The 23,476-nt window shown below is 41.7% G+C and overlaps 1 protein-coding gene across 5 annotated transcripts in view; it reads left to right on the top strand.

The window, feature by feature from the left end:
- The window catches only part of TSPAN9 (tetraspanin 9), a 290,042-nt gene extending 274,522 nt beyond the window's left edge, over positions 1–15,520 (top strand). For all 5 annotated transcript variants that reach the window (XM_090043919.1, XM_090043918.1, XM_090043920.1 and 2 more), the window contains 5 exons: positions 483–557; positions 4,950–5,051; positions 5,565–5,696; positions 5,786–5,869; positions 7,758–15,520. In XM_090043919.1, coding sequence (XP_089900045.1) covers positions 483–557; positions 4,950–5,051; positions 5,565–5,696; positions 5,786–5,869; positions 7,758–7,829 — 465 coding nt within the window. In that variant the 3' untranslated portion in view covers positions 7,830–15,520. The remainder of the gene's footprint in view (positions 1–482; positions 558–4,949; positions 5,052–5,564; positions 5,697–5,785; positions 5,870–7,757) is intronic.
- The last annotated feature ends 7,956 nt before the right edge of the window (positions 15,521–23,476 follow it).

Genomic DNA, 23,476 nt, shown 5'->3' with positions numbered 1-23,476 from the left:
AGGAATTTGGTGGAATAAAGGATATACACCTAGGAATTTCATAGACCATCACAAGTTTTTTGAAAAAATGTATAACACTATTCTGAATATCACCTGCCTGATATATAGGCTTTAAGATGCCTGTAAAGCTGTGCAATGTGTTTTGAGTATTAAATGTATAATAAATTATTTGCAGGAGGGATAATTCATCAGTGTAAATATGATGTGACATATATGCTGCATATATCAAGGTGCTCTGTAGGGTTAGGAGCTGAAAGTGATCCTTTCCTTTCCATTACCATTGAAAAATAATTCAGATTTTGGGGCAAACCAGTTAGGATTTCCTGTACCACATCCTGCCAGCATCACTGTGCTCCTACATGTATTGAAAGAACAGCACATTGAAGCTGGCCTGTGTAGCCTGCTAGCATTTAGTTAGCCTGTTTGAACCTGATTTTTATTCAGAAAGTGTGTACACATGCCTTGTTTTTCATTTGTCCTAGTTTTTCATCGTTTTGCTGATAATTCTCCTGGCAGAACTGATCTTACTAATCCTGTTCTTTGTTTATATGGACAAGGTAAGCAACTATGCCTTGTAGATTAGTTTATCAGGTCTAGCAGCTAAATTGGTTTATGTTTGATTTTTGCTAAACAAAGATGCTTCAATTATTCTTGCTTTTCACAGCAGAAATCGTTCCTACCTTGTGATCTTCGTTTTTATATTTGTTTCCCCTATACATTGGCTGAAACCAACAAGGAAAGCAGGTGGCTGGATTTCCTGTGTGGGTATAGGCAAAAACTGCCAAACTGAGAAATTTCTAGCTGAATCCAAAGTCTAGGACATCTACTAGGTATTCAGTAGGAACCAGGGAGTAGATCTGTAGGTTGCCTCATGTATAGCTTAATGTAGAGTGATCCCTGCAACAGTCTGGGGCAGGAGTGACTTGAAGACCCAGAAGACACAAGAGGTTGGAAAATCGTCATGCTCCAGAGTGTGTCTGATAAACTGGGGTTGGAGTTGAACAGGAGCAGGGACAGGTCTCAGAACCAGAGCTCACCTTGATATGTATTTCTGACCAGGTTTTCTGAAAGCTTTAGAACCGTGACAGTGATCCTGGGTAGACATGATTTTGATGAAACCTAAGATGATGTTACAGGTTACCTTTGAAAAATCACAGAGGCACTTAAAATTGGAGCGTTCACCCATTGAAGATAGGGCTGGATTAAGGCACAGGCAAAGTAGGCACATGCCTAGGACCCTGAGCTGTGGGGGACTCCAGTCCTTCCCTCCGCAGCAGCAGCACAAATGGCCCTGCCTAACCACCTCCCTTCCCGTTCCCTTCTTTTCCCCTCCCCTCAGCTGGCCTCACTGCCGCAGCGGCTGCTTCCTAGTGGCAGCTCTGAGCCCCACTCCCTGTGGACAGCAGCACCGGGATAGGGAGGGGAGTCTCGACCGGCTCAGGACCCACAAGTTTATTTGCCTGGGGCCCACTATAGGGTTAATCTGGCCCTGATTGAAGGGCATTAACCCATGATAAGTACTTTCTAAGCTTTTTATGGTCATGCCACTCAGGGCAAAGTTTATGGACTGTTTTTACCTAATCACTCCAGGGCATTGTTAGTATGCTCCAGTGAGATAAAATGCTCTACTTCCATTCCTTAAGCATCACAGGATGCATCATGCTCAGACCTTTCCATTCCTTTGCTCTCTGGACAAATCAGCCCTCCTGAACCATACTGTCCAGGCGGTGGTGCTGGGCACAGGAGAACACCTTTTCGTGTCACCAGGGGTGTGACCCTGCCCACTCTGAGCACTCAGGTTCAGGTTATCAATTTGCTGCTTGCTCTGAGCACCCAGGAGCAAGTCATCTCATCAGTTTGCTACATGCTCTAGCACCTGTGCAAACAGCAGCAGCAATCAATCCTATTACCTCCATAGTACTGGGTCTCCGCTCTGCCCTGGGGTGGCATGAAATGAGCCCACTACTTCCCAAGTTTTCCCTGGTGTGACTGCTAACCCAACTCCTGCCTCCATGTGGCATGCAACAAGCTTCCTGGGTCTCAGTTCTGCTCTGGTATGAGTACTAACGTAATTCCCCCCTACCCCAGTTCCAATTCAGTGAAACACCTGCAAGATCTTGTTTTTTTAATTTGTTCTATTTTTTTCACTCCTTTCTCTTTACTTCTCTTTATCTCTCCCTCACTCAGTTCACTTCAGACAGTCTTTTTTTTTAACACTTTTCTCTGACCAAGCCACAGCCCCCATGCCGGCTTCTCTACCTCTGAGCTACAAGCCCCCATCTCCTTTTGTCTGCCACCCCTGAGTTCTGGATCCTATCCATGCCCCTGCTAGCCAAGTACCCTAGTGGCAAGTCACAGTTGTGCAGATCTGAGATGGCATAAAGGAGCTGTTTTCAACCTTTTTTCATTTGTGGGCCCCTAAAAAATTTCAAATGCAGGCATGGACCCCTTTGGACATTTTTATTCAAGGTACTTTGAATTTTAAGTGTGGGTATTCACATGCAGGCAGCCCTTGGACTTATGACACAACTGGTTCCTGAAAACTGTGTCTTAAATCAAAGCATCGGAACTGATTTTCCCATAGGAGCAACGTTATCGATGGGGGATTGGTTCCTGAACCAAGGCCCCATACTCTGTTTTCACCAAAAATACCCAGAATTTTGTACTCAATAAATTATAAATGAGTAATATAGCTACATGAATGTATGTATATTGTAAATAGCAATCATATTGATTTAGAAGGACTTCTTTGAGGTGATTGTGCTGGACTTTTTGAAGGGCTCTTGGTTGGACTTTTTGAAGGGTGGAGTCTTCTCAGGAGTCTTGGCTGCAGGTTTTTCTGGACTCTTGTCTGCTTTCTTAAAGAAAGTGTCCAAGGAAGGTTGGACAGATGTTCTCCAGGAAGATGGGCAATGCAGCGAACTTATTTGCTGGTGTGGTGTTGTGTCAGATCAAGTGTTGTAAAGTCGAAATTGACATCATAAAGTCGAAACAGGTTGTTAATTTATAAACATCGCAAGTGCTGTTTGTTGTAGCTCAAAACGTCTTAAGTGGAGGACTGCCTGTACTTTTGATTGATCATCATCGTTTTTTGCAGACCCCTTAGATGTAGTCTGTGGACCCCTAGGCCTCTGTGGACCACAAGTTGAAAGCCATTGGTATAAAGCTTTAACCAGTGACTGTCCTGAAACTTTTTAACTTTGTGATGGCATAACATTCCACATATTTAAAATTTGTAAAGGTAACCTGTAATAGCACCCCTAGAGCCAAGGTTGAAATGAGGTTAGTAAACATTAGGACTGATAGGTTTCTGGTGAAGTGAGATTCAGCCCATGAAACTATATGATGCATATATAGATACAGTCATGTGCACGCACCCACACACCCACTCACACTCATAGCTGGATAGTTATTTTTATGGTGCAATAATTACTTTGTATGTGTGGCCAGTTTAAATTTATTACGTGATTAACCAGTTAATTGCATGATAATTACTTTGCATGTGTGACTGGTCTAAATTTATTGTGCATTTAAGCAGTTACTTGAGTAATATATGTAACATCCAGCTGGAGCCTACAAGATACAAATCTACTCTGTCTTCTACTCATAAATTTCATTGTTCTGCTGTCAATCATGGGCCAGTTGTTCAGACCAACATTTTCAGAGGTGTCTAGTAATTTGTGTATCAGCTAAAGCTACTTCCCCCACCATGGAGTCAAAATGCTAAAGTCAATGGGTTCTTCAGGAACTCAGCACCCTAGAAAATCAATGTCAAAGTTGGACGCTCACATTTTGATACCCTCCCTGCAACATTAATAGATCCATTTGAAACCCTAATTACCATTAAGAACTAAGGTTACAATTTCTAGCTGTAAGGTGCAAAGAGTTATTAACTCTTTACAGCCAAGTTAACTCAAATGATCTATATCTATGTTAACGGCTCTTGAGTTAGCCTGTTTTGGGTGAGAGTGGTCCTGTTACAATGGAATAATTGCATTAGCTGCTGATGACCTGTGCTCACCTGTGCTGTAGCTTCTATAATTTCGAATGTGCAAGTCAGCTTGAGTTAAGGGTGTCCCACACTAGAGGTACAACTAGGGACCTACCTAAATCGTGGTTTCACAGATTTCATGGAAACTGTAAAAAACAGTGTTGTCCACAATCACCAGGAAATCTGGCATTGGCTGTGATTTCCCATGGAATCAACCAAAAAAAAAAGTGGAAGTGAGGTAGACTGAAGGCACTCTCCACCAATCAATGGTGACAGGTGGGACAAATGAAGCAGTAGTAAGGTAAACTGAGTTGAAGGCGTTCTCTGCCAATCAACAATGAGGGGCCACTGGGGCCTCTCTACCAATCAGCAGTGAGGGGCAGGGCTGCTGCAAAATGCCTTAAGAAATTGGCTCTGCGTGCCGTGAGTGGGCCTCAAAAAACCTGTTGTCTTGCCGCAGCTTAGATAGGTTCCTAGTTATAACTCAGATTTACTCTACAAGGAGTACAAACCTACCACATTCTCAGAGGAAATGGCCGAGTGGGCATAATGCATGCGTTGTAGAATACGTATCTGTGTGGGTTACCCTGGGGTTAAAGTGAATTTGTCTGTCGTCATCATCTCCCCATGCAACACAAAGGTTAAAATTGAAATAAAGGTTCGATGCTTGTTGGTTCCTCCCAGGGGTTTCCTGAAACCACTCTTCCTTCTGAAGGAAAAAAAAATCTGGAGTACTGCAGGGAGGAAAACTAGAACTGCAAGCAGCGAGCATCTAGAAGTGGCATAGGTTAAATGGATTTTGGATATAAAGCAGAGACTTCTGCCTAGGGAAGGAGGGTGCGTCTCCATCTGGCTAAAGCATCTAAGGATGGCAAAGGCAGAGTTTCTGTCCTGATCTATAAGTTGGACACAACCTGTTAACCATTGCTATTTGTGCTTTACATGTTGTATGAAACAGATCAGTGACAGCGCAAAGAAGGATTTGAAAGAAGGCCTGATGCTTTACAATACAGACGATAATGTTGGACTAAAGAACGCGTGGAATATCATTCAAGCAGAGGTAATGAGTTGCCTTTATTAAAAAGAAAGATAAATAGCAGCGTATCACTTGATCTGTTGCCTGTAATGGCCATGCTTCACCCCAGAGGTGACAAGTATGCATTTTGATACCTGCTTATAGGTTTTATGTTACTTTGCCTTTATACTGTGGAATGGGAAGTGCTTTATAAATGTAAAATGATGTTGTTTCTGAGAGCCAGAGGGCCAAGCTATGTGACAGGAACCTCAGTAGACTTTTATATGGCAGGCAGAGCAGAAATGTGACAGTCTACCATGACAGGGGCTTTTTCTAAGCTTCAGTGGTCAGGAGCAAGTTATGTAATGTTTTAGCACCTATGTTGGTGCCTCCAAAATGGGCACAATAAAGCTTAACCTCTGGACTGTGTATGAAGTGTTAAATGGTTGTGAGCACTTTTTCTTATCTCTAGAGAGGTCCAAAGCATGATGTGCACATGTAAAAAAAGTAGTAAATTAACTTATTCTAATGTTTCTTGTTTATGGGCTTCTCCCACAGATGCAGTGCTGTGGTGTTAATAATTTTACTGATTGGTACCCAGTGCTGGGAGACAACACTGTTCCAGACCGATGCTGTACAGAAAATTCCCAAGGCTGTGGGCGAAATTCTACTAATTTACTGTGGAAGACGGTAATACTCATTATATTTAACGTGGAGTGGGGGGTTCCCTTAAATGGACATATGAACCATATGTGATGCAGACTTTCTTTTTCTTTCAGGGCTGTTATGAGAAAGTTATGATGTGGTTTGATGATAACAAGCATGTTCTTGGGACAGTGGGGATGTGTATCCTTATCATGCAGGTAATGCCACTGCTATACGCTTCTGCCTAACCTTGAATTCACTAGTACAGTTTTTATTTTTATTACACCAAGATCTCTTGCTTGGCACCATATAAACTGAACCACAAAGGTTCCTGGCTGACTTTAAAAGCTAGGAATATAGAAAAGAGCATATGGTTGTGCTAGATTCTTGGGGTGCCTGTACATGAACCATGAGGCTGCTCTGACACTGTAATCACGGCGTATCAGAGCATGGTAATTACTGCGCCCCAGCCAGTCTGCACATCTTGTGTATCAGTGTTCCTGCACTTCAAAATGGTGATGGGGACACTTTAACTAAAGCTCATTCAATGAGCTTTAGGTAAAGCACCCCCGCTTCCATTTTGAAGTGCAGGGATGCTGATACACAAGATGCTCTGAGTGCTTTAATTAAACCAGCTTTTGGAGCCACTCTAATTAAAGCCCTTTCCCTTCCCGCCACAGAGCACGTGTAAAAATTCCCTTAAGTTTTAGCAGCTTCATTCTTATTAGAGAATAGGCCTTGGCTGTCTCATTCTTCATGTCATTGAATCATCAAGTGACAAATTCAGAATTTGGAGAATAGTGGGGACTGGCATTTTTTATCCTTTCATGTGCCACCTCATTAAGATCATGGATAGCTGTTTTGTCCTGGGAAATCTCAATCTTTCCACTAAAAAAATAGTAGTTACAGCACTTCCAATACTGCTAAAGATTGCAATGTAATTAATTCTGCTTTCCACCCTCTTATAATTTTGACCCAGTTACCACTCAGATAGCATGGTGAAAGGGACGGTGGATGAAGACCTCCCTGAAGGGATCGACAAATGCCATTAGTGCTTAATCTTATATTCTGCCCAAATATTTTTTCTTAAGTACTGAGTGGAAAAAATATTCAGCTGCTTCTATCAAATATATATTTGAGAGAGAGAGAGAGAGAAAGAAATTGAGATTTACTGTGGAAGCTTAACAAATACCTTATTTTTCAAACCAAATTTGGATGGTGAATCTCTGCCTGAGTGAGGACCAATTACTCTGCCTTCATTTTGAACAGAGAAGTGTCTATGCTCTAGTGATACTCTAGTTATGCGTGCTTTGACATTTGAGCTTCCCTTTTTAGTGTTGGTGAAGAACCATGAATTAATCCAGAGAAATTAACTCAAAGTTTCCACTTCTGAAATTAATGTACTTGAAACGTATTTATTTTACTTAATCCCTTTGCTAGGAAAAGGTTGAATAGGATTTAGTAGAGAATAGATCTTCTACTTACGGGTTTTTTGGAACTAATTTATAGAATTTTTAAAAGGAAATTTTATCATGGCTATTGAGTTCTGCAGGTTATTACACAAAAACCCTATAGAAAACGAATAGTTCTCCAGTAAATTCTTTAGACATTAAATTCAGTGCTCTGAGGAAAGAAAACACCAGGTCCTATGCAGCTGTACTTGTTTTTTTATGGAAGTCTAAGATTTATTTTTTTAAAAAAGGACAGTGGCTTTGTGACTTCACAGTAGGTGGTATGACAAGCAAGATTTTAGAAACGTGTACATTCTTTCTGAAATCCCTATAAAGAGACCCCCTCTGCAATATTCTTTTAACAGCCTAAGGAAAGAAGACAAAAAGTGATTTGTGCTTTTTAGGTGGTCAGCTTGAGATACCTCAAAGGGGCTTAATTTTCTGAACTTGCTGATCACTTGCCTTCCAAATACTAGACCTCCTTGATGTATTTCATGTTGGGCACCTAAAGTCACCAGTTACTTCCTAAATCTGGGCTGTGAGAACTGTATTAGCACAGCCTGCTGAAATCTAGGTATCTTCAGAGAGAATATCAGCAGCACAGTTTTGGAGGCGTTTATTGCATTGAGCCTATGGCCTTTTTTCTCTTTTTCAGATACTTGGGATGGCCTTCTCCATGACACTCTTCCAACAAATTCATAGGACTGGTAAAAAATACGATGCCTAAACCTTTGAAACGTTAGCTGCATCTACACTTCTGTCTTGCCATTAAAAACAAAACAAAACAACTGAAAAGAGTATCCAGCTTTGCCCTGCTGAGGGCAGTCATCCCATCAATCAATCCTCCATCATTACTTGACTGATTACTAGCACAACTTGTTACTTGACTTACCCTTTTTTTTGTCTGTTTATGCATTTGTCATTTATTGCCAAAGAAAACAAAAATAATTAAAAAAAAATCAGTTTTCTACACTAATTCATAGATCTGCTATTAAAAAACTTTTTCCCTAACTTTATTTAAGAAAATGCTTTGCTCTACTAATTGGTGTTAGACATGCAAAGATAATGTGACAGATGTGTGCTTAACTTCTAGAGAGAATTCTTTGAAGTCTTCTGCTAAGTCTCGAACTGCTCATATCTGATATACTGGAAGACTTGGGAAAGCCACTCAAACTGAATTCCCTAGGAAATAGAGCTGCTTGCTTGCAGCTTTTTGTACCTTACGGTGTATACTTTTTTATTATTATGGAGATAGTGTAGAATTGAGTAGCCTGATTTATAACTTTTTACCTTTTTTTTCATCTATCATCTTTTAAGCTAGGAACCACTGTGCGATCTTTGAAGGATGTGTCTTTTTTTTCCTAAAGTTAGCAGTTTAAAAGGTGGAAATAAAAACATGACTTCTAAAGTCCATAAATAGGCTAACTTAAACTGTAGCTACTGAGCTACTGCCACTTTGTGTCTTTACTGGGAAGGTGGTAGTCCTCGGGAGGCTGATTCCTTTTAGAACCAGATTGTGATGTTCCTACTCTCACTAAGCATGATGGCAAATTCCTCCTTCAGAGTAGGTTAGACTGTGATGCCTTTACCCATGTCGCGTGTTGTTTAGAGCCATCATTTCATTGGGAGTTTAGATGCTAAAGTCTCGTTCTGGATCTGATCCTACATCTTTTAAGTAGTTGCCCCTGATATGACTGTTTGGGCATCATACTGTTCAGTGTGAGTAGAGACATCAGAATTTCAAAGGTGAAGGAGGGGTTCAAATCTAGCCCACTGAGTAGCAGTTTACAGGTCATCCCACTGATTCTGGATGGGATGGCAATGGTGTGAGGGGTTCTTCAGCATGAATAAGAGGAGCACAGTCAGGCTCACTGTATTCATCATTGCTCATTTTCCCTAAAGGAGTTGCCTTGACAATGGTTGTGGTTGTGCGGAGCTGGCAGGGTAACTTTGAGCAATAATGGAGGTAAAGTCAAGTGGAGGGATGGTTAAGCGCATGTCCCAGTGGAACAGGAACGGGGTGATTTCACTTACCATTTTACCATGAAATCAGTTACTGGATAGATAGGTGCTCAAAACTGGTGTGTGTCTTTCCACATTCAGCACAGACAAAAATCTTTTGGTTTTCCATGTCCTGCTTACCAAGTGGTAGCTTAGAACTCGTCACAATACACATCTCTACTGACATTCCTGTTAGAAAACTTGAACATATACCTCTCTCTAGTTTTAATGCTGCTTCATTCTTTGTTGGCCCCTGCTTACCTTTTCATGTTCTTTGCAGAGAGAGGTCTCTCTTACGTTTTGCTGCTTCACAAAGGAAGGTATGAACGAAAATGAAAATTCAGCTATTTCATGGCACTCCAGTTTTAAACACATTTAAAAAGAAATTCATTAACAATTGAGCTCAGCTATTGAAATGGACAGATGTTCAGTATCTATTATCAGAGCAGTACTTAAAACCTTGGATTTCTGATTTTCATTTACATTCAATCTCCAGTGTCCTTCCTCTTTATTACTCTGTTGGCTCAGCAGCCACAGTGGGGCTGAATTAAGTCTTCTCTACTCATTCAGTTTCCGTGGTCTAGTATTTGCTGAGCATTCAGACACAGTTCCTTGGCTTGTACCTGCAGCATCTGGGATGCCAACATGGTCTGCCATTCTAGTACTAGCCAGGCCTAGGACTGTTTAGGTTTTAAAGACCAGTCAAGATGGAGTGTTTTCAGTCTGGCATAGCCACATAGTCTGGTAGCATAAAGTGGCCTTACTTACAATAGGGGGAAAAGGGCCTTTTTCACTTTCAGGCTCTCTTCAGTCACAGTGCTGTGTCTCTTACACAGTCACAGTGCTGTAAAGGGACACTTGTTTAAATGAGATCAGTCCTTGAGAATCTAACCAACATTTTTAAACTTGGAAGTCTATGAAAGGCACTTGCATTAGTAGTTAGCCACCAAAGTAAATGGACTGATATTCAGAGTGGCTGAACCTAGTTCATACCTGTTGAACAAAATGACACTGTACAAGCTCAGAAACTCTGAAAATCAAGCATCATATTTAGATGTCTGGAAGGTGGTATTAGGTTGCTAACTTGAGGCTCCTGTGTTTGAAACTGTTGGCTCTAATGCCTGCATATGTTGGTGAGTGCAGGGTAATAACATCAAGTCCCTCCTAAGTAGCTGTTGAGTTGCATATACCCTATGGTTATTCTTCCACTGGCAAACTGAGGTTTCATTCATATTTCCTTTTAAAGACTTGAGAAAGGAGGGGAAAAAAGAAAAAGCTGGGTTTACTTTTAATTGTAACAAAAATTGGGACCACAAGTGTTGGAGTTCCATCTGATACCTTCTGTATCAAGAATGGGAGCACTGGCACTAAGCATATTTGCTGCTATGCATAAAGGTTTTATCCAAAGTTCAAAAAAGCCAACAAGTTTGAATTTTTGGGCTTTTTTACATCCATAGCTCTACTTCTTATCATTGATAGTAGAGTGATTTTGGGTTATCTTGTGAAAATACAATAGTTTTCTCTCTCAAAGACACAGAAGAGTGTTAAAACAAGCAAGGGCATGATGCTAATTCTTTGAAGGTCGCACAGTGGTACCTGATGAATCTTAAATTTTAATCTGTGGTTGGTTTTTGTAAAAAAAAAAAATATATAAATGAAATATGTGTTTATACAAGTAAACTTGAAGGCCAAATGCATAGTGGCAAACTAAGCTATTTTGCTTTCTCTTAAAAACTTATTTTTGTAGAATGCTCTATTATACTTTATGACCTGATAGTAACATAGATATTGAAAAGCCTTTTTTGTTTTTATGAATTCCTTCAACATTTTAAGCACAGTATTAAGATGGATAATTACACAAACAATATCACTGAGTTTGGATTAGGCAGCCTTCAGAAAAGAAATTAAATAAACAATTAGCCTTGTTGCTGAATTATGAATCATGTCACAGGACGTGTGTCCTGCAAACTATGAAAAAGCAATACTGTTCTTAAGGTGACAAAAGCCAGCCATAAAAATCATTAGATTGTATTTGTTGGTATATATCAGAGAAGATACTAATTGTCCTTTAACTGTTTAGTGAAGGGGATATTGATCTTGTTTAAAAATGCACTCTTTGCTTGCATTGGTTGGTGGCTGTCTGTGCATTTTTCTAGAACATTGCTTTGGTTATTTAACTACACATTTTTAGCATGTTTTTAAATAAAAAACAATATTGAGTAAAAGTATTTTAAGTGTATACAAATGTTGATTTGTATTTATATATGCATATTTTATATCTCTCTCTCTATATGTATATTTATATCTATCTATCTATATATCTATATAGATAGATATAGATATATGTGCATCATTGAAGCTAGTTTCAACTGTATCAAAGTTCGGGGGGGGGTTTAAGAGTCCTTTCAGAATTTCGCATACAAGATATTTTGTTGTGCTTTTTGCACACAGGGTTATATATATATATATATATATATATATAACCTTAAACAGTAGAGGAACTTAACATGTTACATTTTTGGATTTTAGAGAGTCAAGTAAAACTTACGTCACGAAAATGCATCCATGTATTATTCTGTAGCAGTGTGAGAGGCTTCAAGAAGAAAAAGGCCTTTTTCTTTATGAAAGGGAACTGCTTACATCTCCAGATTTGTAGCTTTCAAGCCTTGAGTGGAACTATTTAAAAAAATCAGGGCTATTTTCTCTATTTTGGGTCTTGGTTTCTCAGTGATAAATAATAAGACCAGAGTGCATTTTATTTCCACAATTAATTAACCTAGATGCTGGGGAGGACATGCTACTAAATGAAACAGATGCATTTGCTAAGGGAATTAGGGAGTTCATAGAGCTAATGAAGTAGGTAAAGTGCAGGTGTTTGACACCAGTATTCTCATCCTGCAAGGTGCTCAGCTGTGAAATGCTGCATATGCTTACTTGCATTGACTACAAATAGAGTTGATGGATCTCAGCACTTCCCAAGATCTATGCTGCAGGATGAATGAGACTGCAAAAAGTTGAGCTGGGCAGTTTCCTAATGAGGGTCAGATATCAGCCTTTAGCTCCTGCCTTTAAGAGGTTAAGCTCCCTGAAATTCTGTGCTCACACTTGCCCCAAGATATCTCAGAGCAGATTTTTAAAAAGTGAACAAAAGAGCCCTGCCATTGATTGAACTTATGATGTTTCACTTGAAAAGAAATGTTTCCAAATTGTATGTTAAGGCACTCAAAGAAGTGAAAAATATGTGACCCATTAAAGGGCTTATTTAAAAAATGGCAGTGAAGGGGAGAGGGTGACAGTTTGCGCACCTTTTTTTGGTTTTTTTCTGTTGAATAAAGAAGATCTTAAATGTTTTTGAATGTTTCTCTTTAGTTGTAGGCTTTTCAGAGAATCAAAGGGGGAGGTTGCTCCGACACGCTGTAATTACAGTGCATTGGAGCAGACTTAGTTACTGGAGTCTGTTGGAGCATAGTAATTGCCATGCTCCAGCAGACTCCAGCATCATGTGTATCAGCATCCTCGCACTGAAACATTGCAGCAGGGCACTTTAAAGCTTATTCAGTGAGCTTTAGATCAAAACATCCCACTGCCATTTTTCAGCACAGGGATGCTAATACACATGATACTTTGGGCACTTCAATTAGCACTGCTCTCAGAGCTCTGCTAATTAAAGCGCCTCCCCACCACTCCCCCACTGCCTGCCAGAGTATGTCTATAAACACCCATAGAAGCAGGGGTGGAAGGGACCTTCATAGGTCATCTAGTCCAAACCACAGCCTGAGGCAGGGTCATCCCTATCCAAACCATCCTATACAAATTCATAACCTAACCTCTTACTAAAACTACCATCAGACCTGACATAACCCAAGACATAACACCATAACCTGCCACTGTAAAGCAGGGGAACCATGGCAGCCGCCTTTTGCTTGTGTAAAATATTGTAAATATATGTTCAAGAGATTCCAGGTAGAGGGCCATGCCCCCCTGCTACAGAGGAAAGCAAAAAACTCTACAGTCCATATCAGTCTGACCATGGGGTGAAATTCCTTCCTGACCCCAAATATGGCAATCAGTCTGACCCTCAGTGGAGGTGCAAGACTCTCTAGCCAGGAACCTCCAGCTTTAAGTCCCAACAGAAGCAATGGTACACCCCAATCAAAATCCCAAGTTTTTGCTGCAGCCCCATGCAACAACCAGCAAAGCCCAGAAGAGTGGGAAGTACCCACAGTAGAACAGAGGCATAGCTATGCCTATATCATCCCCAACCAACAGCTGTCCAACCTCTTCTTCAACATGGCCCATGATGGAGAGTCCACAACTTCCCTAGGCAGTCTGTTGTTCCACTGCCTCACTGTTCTAACAGTGAAGTTTTTCCTGCTATTCAATCTAAACCTACTTTGCTACAACTTCAGGCCATTGGTCTGCATCTTACTTTCTGCAGCAAAACAGAGAAAAAGTGTCTTCCCTTTTCTTTATGGCAGCTCTTCAAATATTTTCCTGCCTTCTTCCGTTTTAGCTTGCCAGGTATCAAGAATATCAACTCTGCTTTCCCTCAGCTTTTCTGGAGGACTCAGTGACAGTCTTAGGTGACGTATTAGTTCTTACACCTTGATTAAAGAGAGTGTGGGGTCTCAGATATTCTTTCCCTAAAACATTCTTTCTCCCCATAATGTTAGTTAAAGATTAGATACAAATAAGAAGGGCGTTTGAAGCAATGTCATTAAACTTCCCTTCCCCTCTCAAATCCTCAACTGTCATGACTTTGGTCTTGCAATGACACTGTTTCACTAGTCTTTAAATTAGCGCAGGGCAAACCCCAGCAGGCCATCCTCCACCAAGCCCCCATCCGCCCACAGTCTAAAACCAGAGCTGTAGTATGGAAAGGCAATCTGAAGACCGAAGGCAGTCTCAAGACCAGGATCTGTGATGTGCTTGAGAGCAGTAAGTTGGGATGGGCCTGCAGAGAGGGTCAGGGCATACTTAGAAACATCTCTGCTGTAAGATCTGAGAGCACAAACTAAGTGTACTCACAAACCCTTCCAGCCTAGAAAGAATCTGAATGTCTAATGGATTTTCTAATTCGCCAAAACCGTTCAGCCCTTCTTCATACATCATAAAGAAACAAGAGTGTGGGACAAGACCAGGTGTTTTAGCTCTTGTGTAAGTCACCTTGTAGGTTCTGTGAGTAGGGCCAGTTTTTTGGCGCTTTACATACAGTGCACCTAAAAGTCTTTTGGAAATAATCAGAATGTGTTGCTAGTGGGTGAACCCATGTTGTATTTGGGACTGGTTTAACATATGCATCAGAGGTGTTCTCAGACATGTTCCTTTTGCAAAGGGAAAGAGTCCTTCATGAGTTGTTCTGGATGTGTTAGAAGAGGACGATGAAGATTTGAGGGATTGTTTTTTACGCTACACCAGTGGTTCTCAACCTTTTTAATCTCAAGGCACCCCTTGTTAGACTCAAGGCACCCCTTAGAAAATGCTGGCTCTCAGTTTTCACTTGGTTTTTGACTACAGAAAATTAATAGAGTAATTATTTTGCTGCAAAGAACTCAAAAAGACTACAACAGGTCAGAATGTTTCTGACGCTTTGAATTCCCATTTGAAATCTGTGGGTTTATCTTTGAGTCACGTTTGCATGCCTAACAGTGCTTATGTTGTGTGGCACCCTGCGGCACCCTTGACAGGATCTCAAGGCATCTCAGAGTGCCATGGCACCTTAGTTGAAAATCACTGTACTAAATGGAAGTGTAGGTGCTTTTAGCACTTGCACCCACATATCTATTTGATAACACTTGGAGATATCCAACTGCATTTAGTGGCACTGTCTTGTGCACTCTCTTGTGGGGGTATTTCTCCTCATGTGTGTTGTGTTAACTGAATTCCAATAATGTATCTATGATTCAATAGATGTGTTGAAAAACACATTCGAAAGTCACAAGTGGGGTATAATGCAACTGATCCACCTAGTATATTATATGACAGCACATGTCAATAAACTGCTAAGCCTATTATTTGTATCACTTGAAATAATTTGTGGTTGGGTATAAAATGGCCAGGAGAGAAAAGGATATTCTTCTAGCATATATCTAGCTGGCAACTTGGTCTGTGTATAAAAAAGTCTGTGGCAAGCAGGATGCAATAAGGCACATTAGTGTCCTGAAATAATTCCCTTTTTCAGTTTAATTTGTTATCTTTATCATGTAGCTCTTGTGTGAACCATGTAAGTATTTTTATACGAGAGACACACTTACAGGCTCAGGACATATTTTTTGTGGTAGATCTTAGAACCTAATGTGCCATTCCATCCAGGTTACATTCACACCCATGTTCCTTCTATGCAATACCTACTTCAGCCTTTGTACAAATTATTTTGTATTAGTATTACGTATAAAAATAAAGGACATAAGAAAAGGATGTGTGTGTGATCTTTATTTCCACCCTCACTAAAATGAAAATTTAGCTGCTCAGGTTGTTAAAAAAGGAAGCTAGAGACATGTCTGTATTCAACCGATGGGTTACAGAGATTCCCTGGTGTATATATACATATTCAGCTTACTATAAATTCCCTGTTATAAAAAATGGGCAATCAAGAGGAGCAATGAAGAGAGGTGGTGACAGCATTGCTCCATAGGGAGTCATCTGAATGAGTAAAGAGATAATGCTGGATTTAAAGTGATAAGTAATTGGAAAACAAGGAGGAGTGTAGGCCTGTAAAGCAGGGCCAATGTGCTTGAGATTATGTATAATGCAGAAAGAAGATAATCCTTTCCTTTCACCCACTAACAGAGACTGAGAGTATGGGGCACTCCTGGAGTGATGGTAGACCTGCTTTAGGGGTACCCCTTGCTGCTGATATCCAGCACCTAGGAGACTTGCTTATTTCTGGGGTTGCTGCTCTGTAGAAGCGGAGGAAAAGATTACGATGTGCTGGTGCTTGCAGGATTTTTTCCCCCATTCATGTAGTTAGATTAACCTTTATTGAGCACTGATGAAGAAATGAGTCTTGAGGGAAGACTTGGAGATGGTTGAGCTGGGGGTGACACAATGACTTGAGATGTAGTAGGCATTCTGTGCATAGCAAATGGATATGGAGAGGTGAAGGTGTGTAGGTTGTCTGGCTGACCCAAATTTAGAGCAGTTAAGAAATGTGTTATAGTAAGGGGTCGAACTAAGGTTGGCACCAGTCAACTGCCAATGTGAACTGCAAACAGAAAATTCAAGGAACTTCCTCAGAAACTGATGTTGGTGTCTTTAGCATTCATTCCAGCAAAAAAAGATACTCCCTTGTAGATGGATCCAGGATGAAGAGTGGAATGATAGCAAGTTGGTGTCCATGGTCCTTAACTTGAAGAAAGACCAAGAGGATTAATTTGCCCCCAGTGCAAGCTGCTGTCTGGAGAAGGAATTTACAGAAGTTCAAGCACAAATAGAGGCTGTTTGGATAGACCAAGGAAGAAAAACTGAATGATGCACAAAGGGAGGAACCATTCTGAGCTGACAATGGCTGAGATAGTTGAAGAGTAGGGCTTTGTGAAGCTTTGGTCGCTGATTCGATTTGGCGAAGATTCAGCCCGATTCGGCAGCTGAATCTCTGAATCCAAATCGAATCAGGAGACCCTTTAATCTCTCTGAATCAAATCGGAACCCTCCAAATCAATTCAGAGAGATTTGGAAAGATTTGATGATTCAGACATAGACACAGCTTTACATGTTTTTTCTACATACCTCAAGGTACCAGGCGGCTCATAAATGCTGAGATGCTGGGGTAGATGGAGTATCCCATGGGAGGGTCCCCAGTACACTTGGCAGTGGACCAGGAGCACTTCCAGTCCACTTCCGGGTCCACTGGAGAGACCTCTGGCCCCCCTGCTTGGCAACTGGTGCCTCCTGCGTCTGGGGGGGCACCTGGGATCCCCCCATGTCCGATCACCTAGCTGTGGGGGCATCGGGGTGGTCCTCTGCATGCTTGGGGGGCACACTTAGAAGTGGATCGGAAGTACATCCAGTCCATTTCTGGGTTCACCGCCCAGCACACGGGGTGCCCCCCCACGCTCCTGTGGGATGCTCCATCCGCCCCACCATCTCAGCATTTACGAGCTGCGCCTGGTACCTCGAGGTATCTAGAAAAAACATTTAAAGCTGTGTCTGTGGCTGAATCGCTGATTCGCTGAATCAGCATCGAATCTTCAGAGTTGGATTCATCTGAATCAAATCACTGTCCCTGATTCAGGCCGAATACGAATCGAATATGGCCTATTTCTCACTCCCATATTGAGGAGGATCAAGAAGGTAGCTGGGAAAATGCAATGAAAAGGAACAGGGATGCAAGCGATAGACAAATGTCTGTGGCTCCTTACCTATATTGACTTAAAGAACCAAAAGGTGGGAAAAATCACTTTTTTTCCCCAGTTTATAAAATGCATTAGCGGTGTCAGTAGAGGTTTGACAAAACGCCTGATGTTCTGGACATTGCCAAGCAATAGGATACATGGAGGGGTCATATTAATAGTATGCCAGGAGCTTGAGGCTGCATCTCTACTTCGTGGATAAATAGAGGTTGCTGCTTGTTTAACTGCCTTTAAAAAAAAATCTGGAAGAGTAGATCTCAACTCACTTGACAGCCTACTGATTGACTGTAGAGATAAGGATGATGTGGCACATCCAATTTAAAGCTAGACTCTCAGATCTTAAGATGTAAACATTTGTGTCCACATTTACCTGAATTTGTTTAGTCCCTGATTCTTAGCCCTGGATATTATTGTTTTCGTGATGGTTTTCATTATTCCAAAAATGTCTGTTTCTGAGGGTAACTAAAGGGCTTTGCAAACAAATACACTTTGTTCTGTGCCTTTTGTCTTTCCATTTGACAGTCCCCCACATTCATATGCAAGTATACCACCATGGAAATGATTAACACTTCCCCCTCATGCCTTCCTCTACTACATGGATCTTGCTGTGAGAGTTTTCCAAATATGCTACTATTATCATTTTTAGATTCCTCCCTTTGGTGTTTAGCCTGCAGAATAAGTAGCCCAAAATATGGGGCTTGCCTTAAACTAGAATTTTCCTCATGAGACTATAAAGCTGCCCTGTAGACTCTCTGTGTATGTGGCTGTTCTCTGACTCCAAAGTAAATATGATTATTTTACAAGAAGAAGATATTAAAGAAGCAAACTATCAGAGCAGCCATCCCCGCAGCATTCACATTGAACCGTGGGTTTCTTTTGAGTCATCTATCACAGTTCAGAGCTTAGTAAACAAATTTGTTGTTGATGAAAGAGCTGGAAGAGATTCTGTTGCACATTCCTATGGCTAACCTCACCCTACAGCATTCGCAGGCATAACAAGCACTACTGGAGAAGCCTGGGGTGGAAGAAGATGTAATTGGTATGCATCAGCTTTTATAGCTGAACTGTGAAAGATTGTGTTCTGAGAAAAAGAGGTAAGATTTTGTATTGTCCCTTCAAAGAATGGCACGGAAGTGATACTAACATATTTCTAAATCAACTTTACATCCTTTTGATTCTGGGCTGCTCCAGGAGCTGGTGTTGACCCTTGGTGTAACTTAGACAACCCTGATAGACCTATATTTCATTAGCTACACTAAGATGACTTACAGGTGTACTGTAGGCATGGTAGGATGTCTCACCTTGCGTATGGTTGTCTCTGGCCCACAGCAGACTCAGGGATTGAAAAAAGGTCTACAGCACCTATATCAACTAAATCCTCCCCCAGGTGGAATTGGGGCCTCAATATGCTGCTCCAGCCATTTTCCTTGGCATAACATCTTGCCTGACATGTCTTGCTTATCTAGCTGTTAAACACAGAAATCAACCCTTTACATGCTCTCTCTCCTGGAATAGCCTCCGGACTAGCAATGGAACCCGAGGGAGCACCGACCAACAGGGCCTGGTGAGAAATCCTGCATAACGGCTGCTTTGGACAACCCTCTGAGGAACCCAAAGCATCACTTGCACTCTGCCTCGCAATGACCAGCTGTGACTAGCTCATCCTGGTGTCCCATTGTCATGTCTGCTGGGATCTTTAAGTTAAAGTCCAGAAAGATACAAGGCACAGGTCAAGATAACTATGTTTTGTCTTGCCATCTATTCCCCATGGTCCCCATCACATCAATAACTGAGCAATTGCGCCTACCTTAATGGTACCCCACCAACAAGTGGCTTTTCCTTGGGGTGCCCAATGGATCACATTTTTGTATAGCAGGGAAAGCAGTTGGTCTACTTAAAAATAACAAACAAAACCTCTTTTTATCTTGTCAAATACTAAGTGCTGTGTATTCCATTCACCAAGTATCACTAAATAATGACACGTTTGGTGCATTGTGTGAAATGAATGGAAAGATATATTTCCGTTGTCTTTAAAAGCAATAACTACATAAAAAAGGAGAGAAACACTAACAAAAAAGACCTGTGATGCGTATGTCCCTAATGGTATAGGGGGATGTTGATGTTAAGAATCATCTTTCAGAGATGTCTGTAACATTAAAAATGTATGAAAGACTGAATTTTAGCACGATATTACATTAATATTACATCCAAAACCCACATTAATGTGACAAACAGGTTACAAAATTAAGAGTTCTAAAGCTGGCAAATTTGATCGCTTATGTTTCTTGTGCCCCCCTAATTTTATTCTTGTGCATATGTATCATGATACTTTCCTTATATGATGAAATATAATTTTGTAGTTACAGATGCATGATTAACTTGGCAATCTGTTTAGGGATGTGTACATTTTAGATGAAGTGTGACAAGACATGAAACTTAACAGAATTGGTTTTGTCCCTGGCGATACAATATACATATATAAAATGAGTTCATTTCCTCTGGACACAGGTGTACATAGTAATGGCCCTTCATTATCTGTATGGAGCTAAGTCAGCATGCTTTAAGATTCCTGGAAGGCTGTCATGTGTTGCAACGGTAACAAATCTCCCTTTCCCAAGAGATGCAAGGTCAAATTCTCATTAAAAAATAATGAAAATGTTTCTTCCATGGTGTGTTGGCTGGACCCCCAGATCCTTGCTGTAGGCCAATTTATATTAGTAGATAACTGACTTGAAAGGTGAAAAGAGATTTCCAGCTTCATAGCTGGAAGCCAACACAGTCCTAATGTAGTTGTGATTGCTAGCAGCAGTACTCAAGTCATTGTCCAAACAAGCATCTGTACCACAGCTCCTCAGAAGCTAAATGCCCGGGGAAAGATCAAGGACAAGCGCCATGAGGGTAACAGGACTCAGAAGTTTGGGCATGTGCAATGCTGACTGCTGAAGTGAGGGGCAAGGTTCAGCTGAGGCTCTCTGGGCTAGTTCATTCGGTTACTATGGAATATCACATACAGTGAAATGATACATTATCACCCACATACACCAAGAAAGATGTTGCTAGTTGTGCTCGCCTTTCTTTACCATTAGAAGGCATTTCTCTTGAAAGTGCTTCTGTTGATCCTTGCCTTCCAACTTGTTGTCCACTTAAAGCATGTCGTGGCTCATGGCTACACAGGGGAGCATTAATGCACTCATGGACGTACCTCACTACGTTGCTTCATTAGTGTTGCGCTGATTCTTAGGAGCAGAGATCTGCTAGAACAGTGCTTCCCAAATTTGTCCTGAGCATGACCCCATGTATGACCTCATTTCTTCAGCATGGTCCCTCACTCCCAACTCGCAGCCCCTCAATGTCCTTCAGGTGCCCCTCACCCCCGACCTACAGCCTCCTGGCTGTGCTGGTGCCCCTCACTCCCAATCCACAGCCCCCTACTCTCACCAGGGCCTGTAGCCCCTTGCTCCTGCGCCCCAGCAGCAGCTGAGGCCAGAGCATGGAGCCTGGCTCCCCACCCCTCTGTCCCTATAACCCCATGTTGGGGGTGGTGGGGGAGCATGTAGGCTGCCTGCTGTGGGCTTAGGGCTTCCAGCCCTGCTGCCCTTCCCCCGGACCTCTGCAGCCCAGTGGGTGGGACCTGGCATGGGAGAGAGTGCCACGCCATGACTATCCACTGATGTTGCAACCCGATTTTGGGAACCGCTGTGCTAGACATTTTACTTCTGTCAGCCATAGGTAGTCCTGATGATGTGACTATTTTGTACCTTCTTCACCTATTGAAATAGGGCAGTTGTTCTCAGACACTTTTGGCTCAAGACAATCCTTGGACAATTCCAGCTCTTAGCTTTCATTTGGTTTTTGACTACAGAAGAGTAACAGAAGATCCTTGTGTTGCAAAGAATGCAGAAAAACCAGAACAGGTCCAAATGTTTCTGACACTGGATTCTGGGATGAAAACTCTTGGTTTATCTTACGAATCCTGTGTAGGTATTTGTACAGCTAATGTTGCTAATATTGAGTGGCACCCCACAGCACCCAAAAAAGGGATCTCGTGGCATCATCTTCATTGAGAATCACTTAAAAAGGGTGTTGGGAGATGCGTTTTTCACATGTATGCATTTGCTTCCAGCAACACACCTCCTTTCTCTACCTGAAGATTGATAGTAAGCTGATCACAAACTTTAAGATTCCTTACATGTCTCTTTCCCTCCCTGCCTATTAGTTTTAAGGACCTTGGCATACTTCTGCCTCTCATAACTGCTGAGGTGTCTCATTGTCTTTACTGCTGTTGGTAAAGGTGACACCCTGATCCACTTATTCATGTTAAGGAGTACCTTGATCCACAAGGAAACTGGTGTATTGAAATCAGTGGACTCAATCACAGCAGAAGGTATGGCTTGGGATGAACACCAAGGTCTGTCCCTGTATGTGAGCAGGATGCAGATTATGGTACCATATAGGACTACTGCACTTTGCCAGTCATGACCAGCAAAGGTGCTTCTTTTTTTGGAAGTACCTCAGTAAAGAAGAAAGGGGGAAAGCTCTGAAGCCCCTACACAATCCACCCAGACACCCCTCCTTCACAGGGCTTCTCTCACCCTAGCAATTAAACTGTCCTCACATCTTTATTAACTAAAGAGACATTGGGCATGTCTACATATTCATTAAAGCAACTTAGATACTGCACATTTAGCTTAGTACTTCCTTAATAAAGTACTAGCTAAATGTACAGTACCTAAAGTTACTGTGCAGTAGCACCAGTGAATGGTTATTTAGTGATGCTTACTGCATATTAGCCTACTAACACTATGCAGTAGGCTATTAGCCTGGTTTTTGCTGTGACACGCTACTGCGCAGTGTTATTAGGCCAATGCTCAGTAAGCATCTCATGTAAGCATGCCCGCTGTCAACTTTAATTTTGCCTTAACTTTATTTACAAGCAAAAGGGGGTGAGGGGGTGTGTGTGGTGGGGAAACCCTATCAGGAAAGCTTCTAGGATATTCTTTTCCTAGTTAGAACAGCGAAAAGCATTTTAAAACAAACACTGTCCCAGCAGCATTTCAAACCCAAACCCCACAGACTAGAGACCTCACAAGTGAAATGACTATATATAAGAGAGTCACTACTGTGCAAGGTGCAAATGGCGAGTGCAAGCTATGACATATTAAATGGACTTTTAGAAGTGTACCATCTAACAGGATGTGGGGGAGGGCAATATTAGAAATATAAAGAAAACAGCTATTTATTTATAGGCCAATCCTTGACTGGTGTAAATAAGTGCAAACATGGGCCTTGAAGATTTATACCAGTGACAGTGACAGTGCCCCTGTAACACCTGTACTGCATCAGACCAGACACGCTGAGTTGGAGAGACATTTCTTCAATGGGCAGGTTTTTTTATCACCATTGTGCTCCTTTTAGTGATGACTGAGGCACAGCTAGAGTTTGAAGCAGCAGGCTTTTACCTCAGGCAGCAGAGACTACTAGCAAGATGCAAGGTTCACAGGGGCCTAGAGCTATGCACAGAAGCATCTGGCTGCTGGCTGAGGGTGGCCCCTGTATTAGGTAGGCTGTTGCTATGGTCTGGTAGAGTAGTTCACATGGAAAGCATGTGAACTCAAATACTATATATAGTATTTAAGTTCAATTGGTCTAATTTCAGTTATTCATCCTCCATCCTACCCTTTGCTCTCTTTCCCACCTGCTTCCTTTTAGCCCATGACTGTTGATACATAAAATTCCACTTCTTGTATGATCTGGTGCATCTCACAGCCTCTGCAACTGATCTGTCCATGTCCTGTTGCTAGACCCCTATATCAGGCTCAAGGATGTGAGCACAGCTTGTATACCTTAAGCCCCAACACTGCAAAGCTGCACCATGCAGAACGACCTGCTCTCTCCCTTCCCTGTGACCTCTTCTCCCCTCCACCCCCACACCATGGAGCCACTGTTTTCAGTTATGCCACTTTCTCCACTGTCCCACCCGTTGCAGGTGTAGCTCATGCATCACTATGAGTTACACGGCTCA

This window comes from Crocodylus siamensis, chromosome 4 (assembly GCF_052110815.1).
Source record: "Crocodylus siamensis isolate JL-2025a chromosome 4, ASM5211081v1, whole genome shotgun sequence".
Taxonomy (NCBI): Eukaryota; Metazoa; Chordata; order Crocodylia; family Crocodylidae; genus Crocodylus; species Crocodylus siamensis.
Note: the sequence above shows the minus strand (reverse complement) of the source record. Positions and strands in the feature narration are given on the sequence as shown.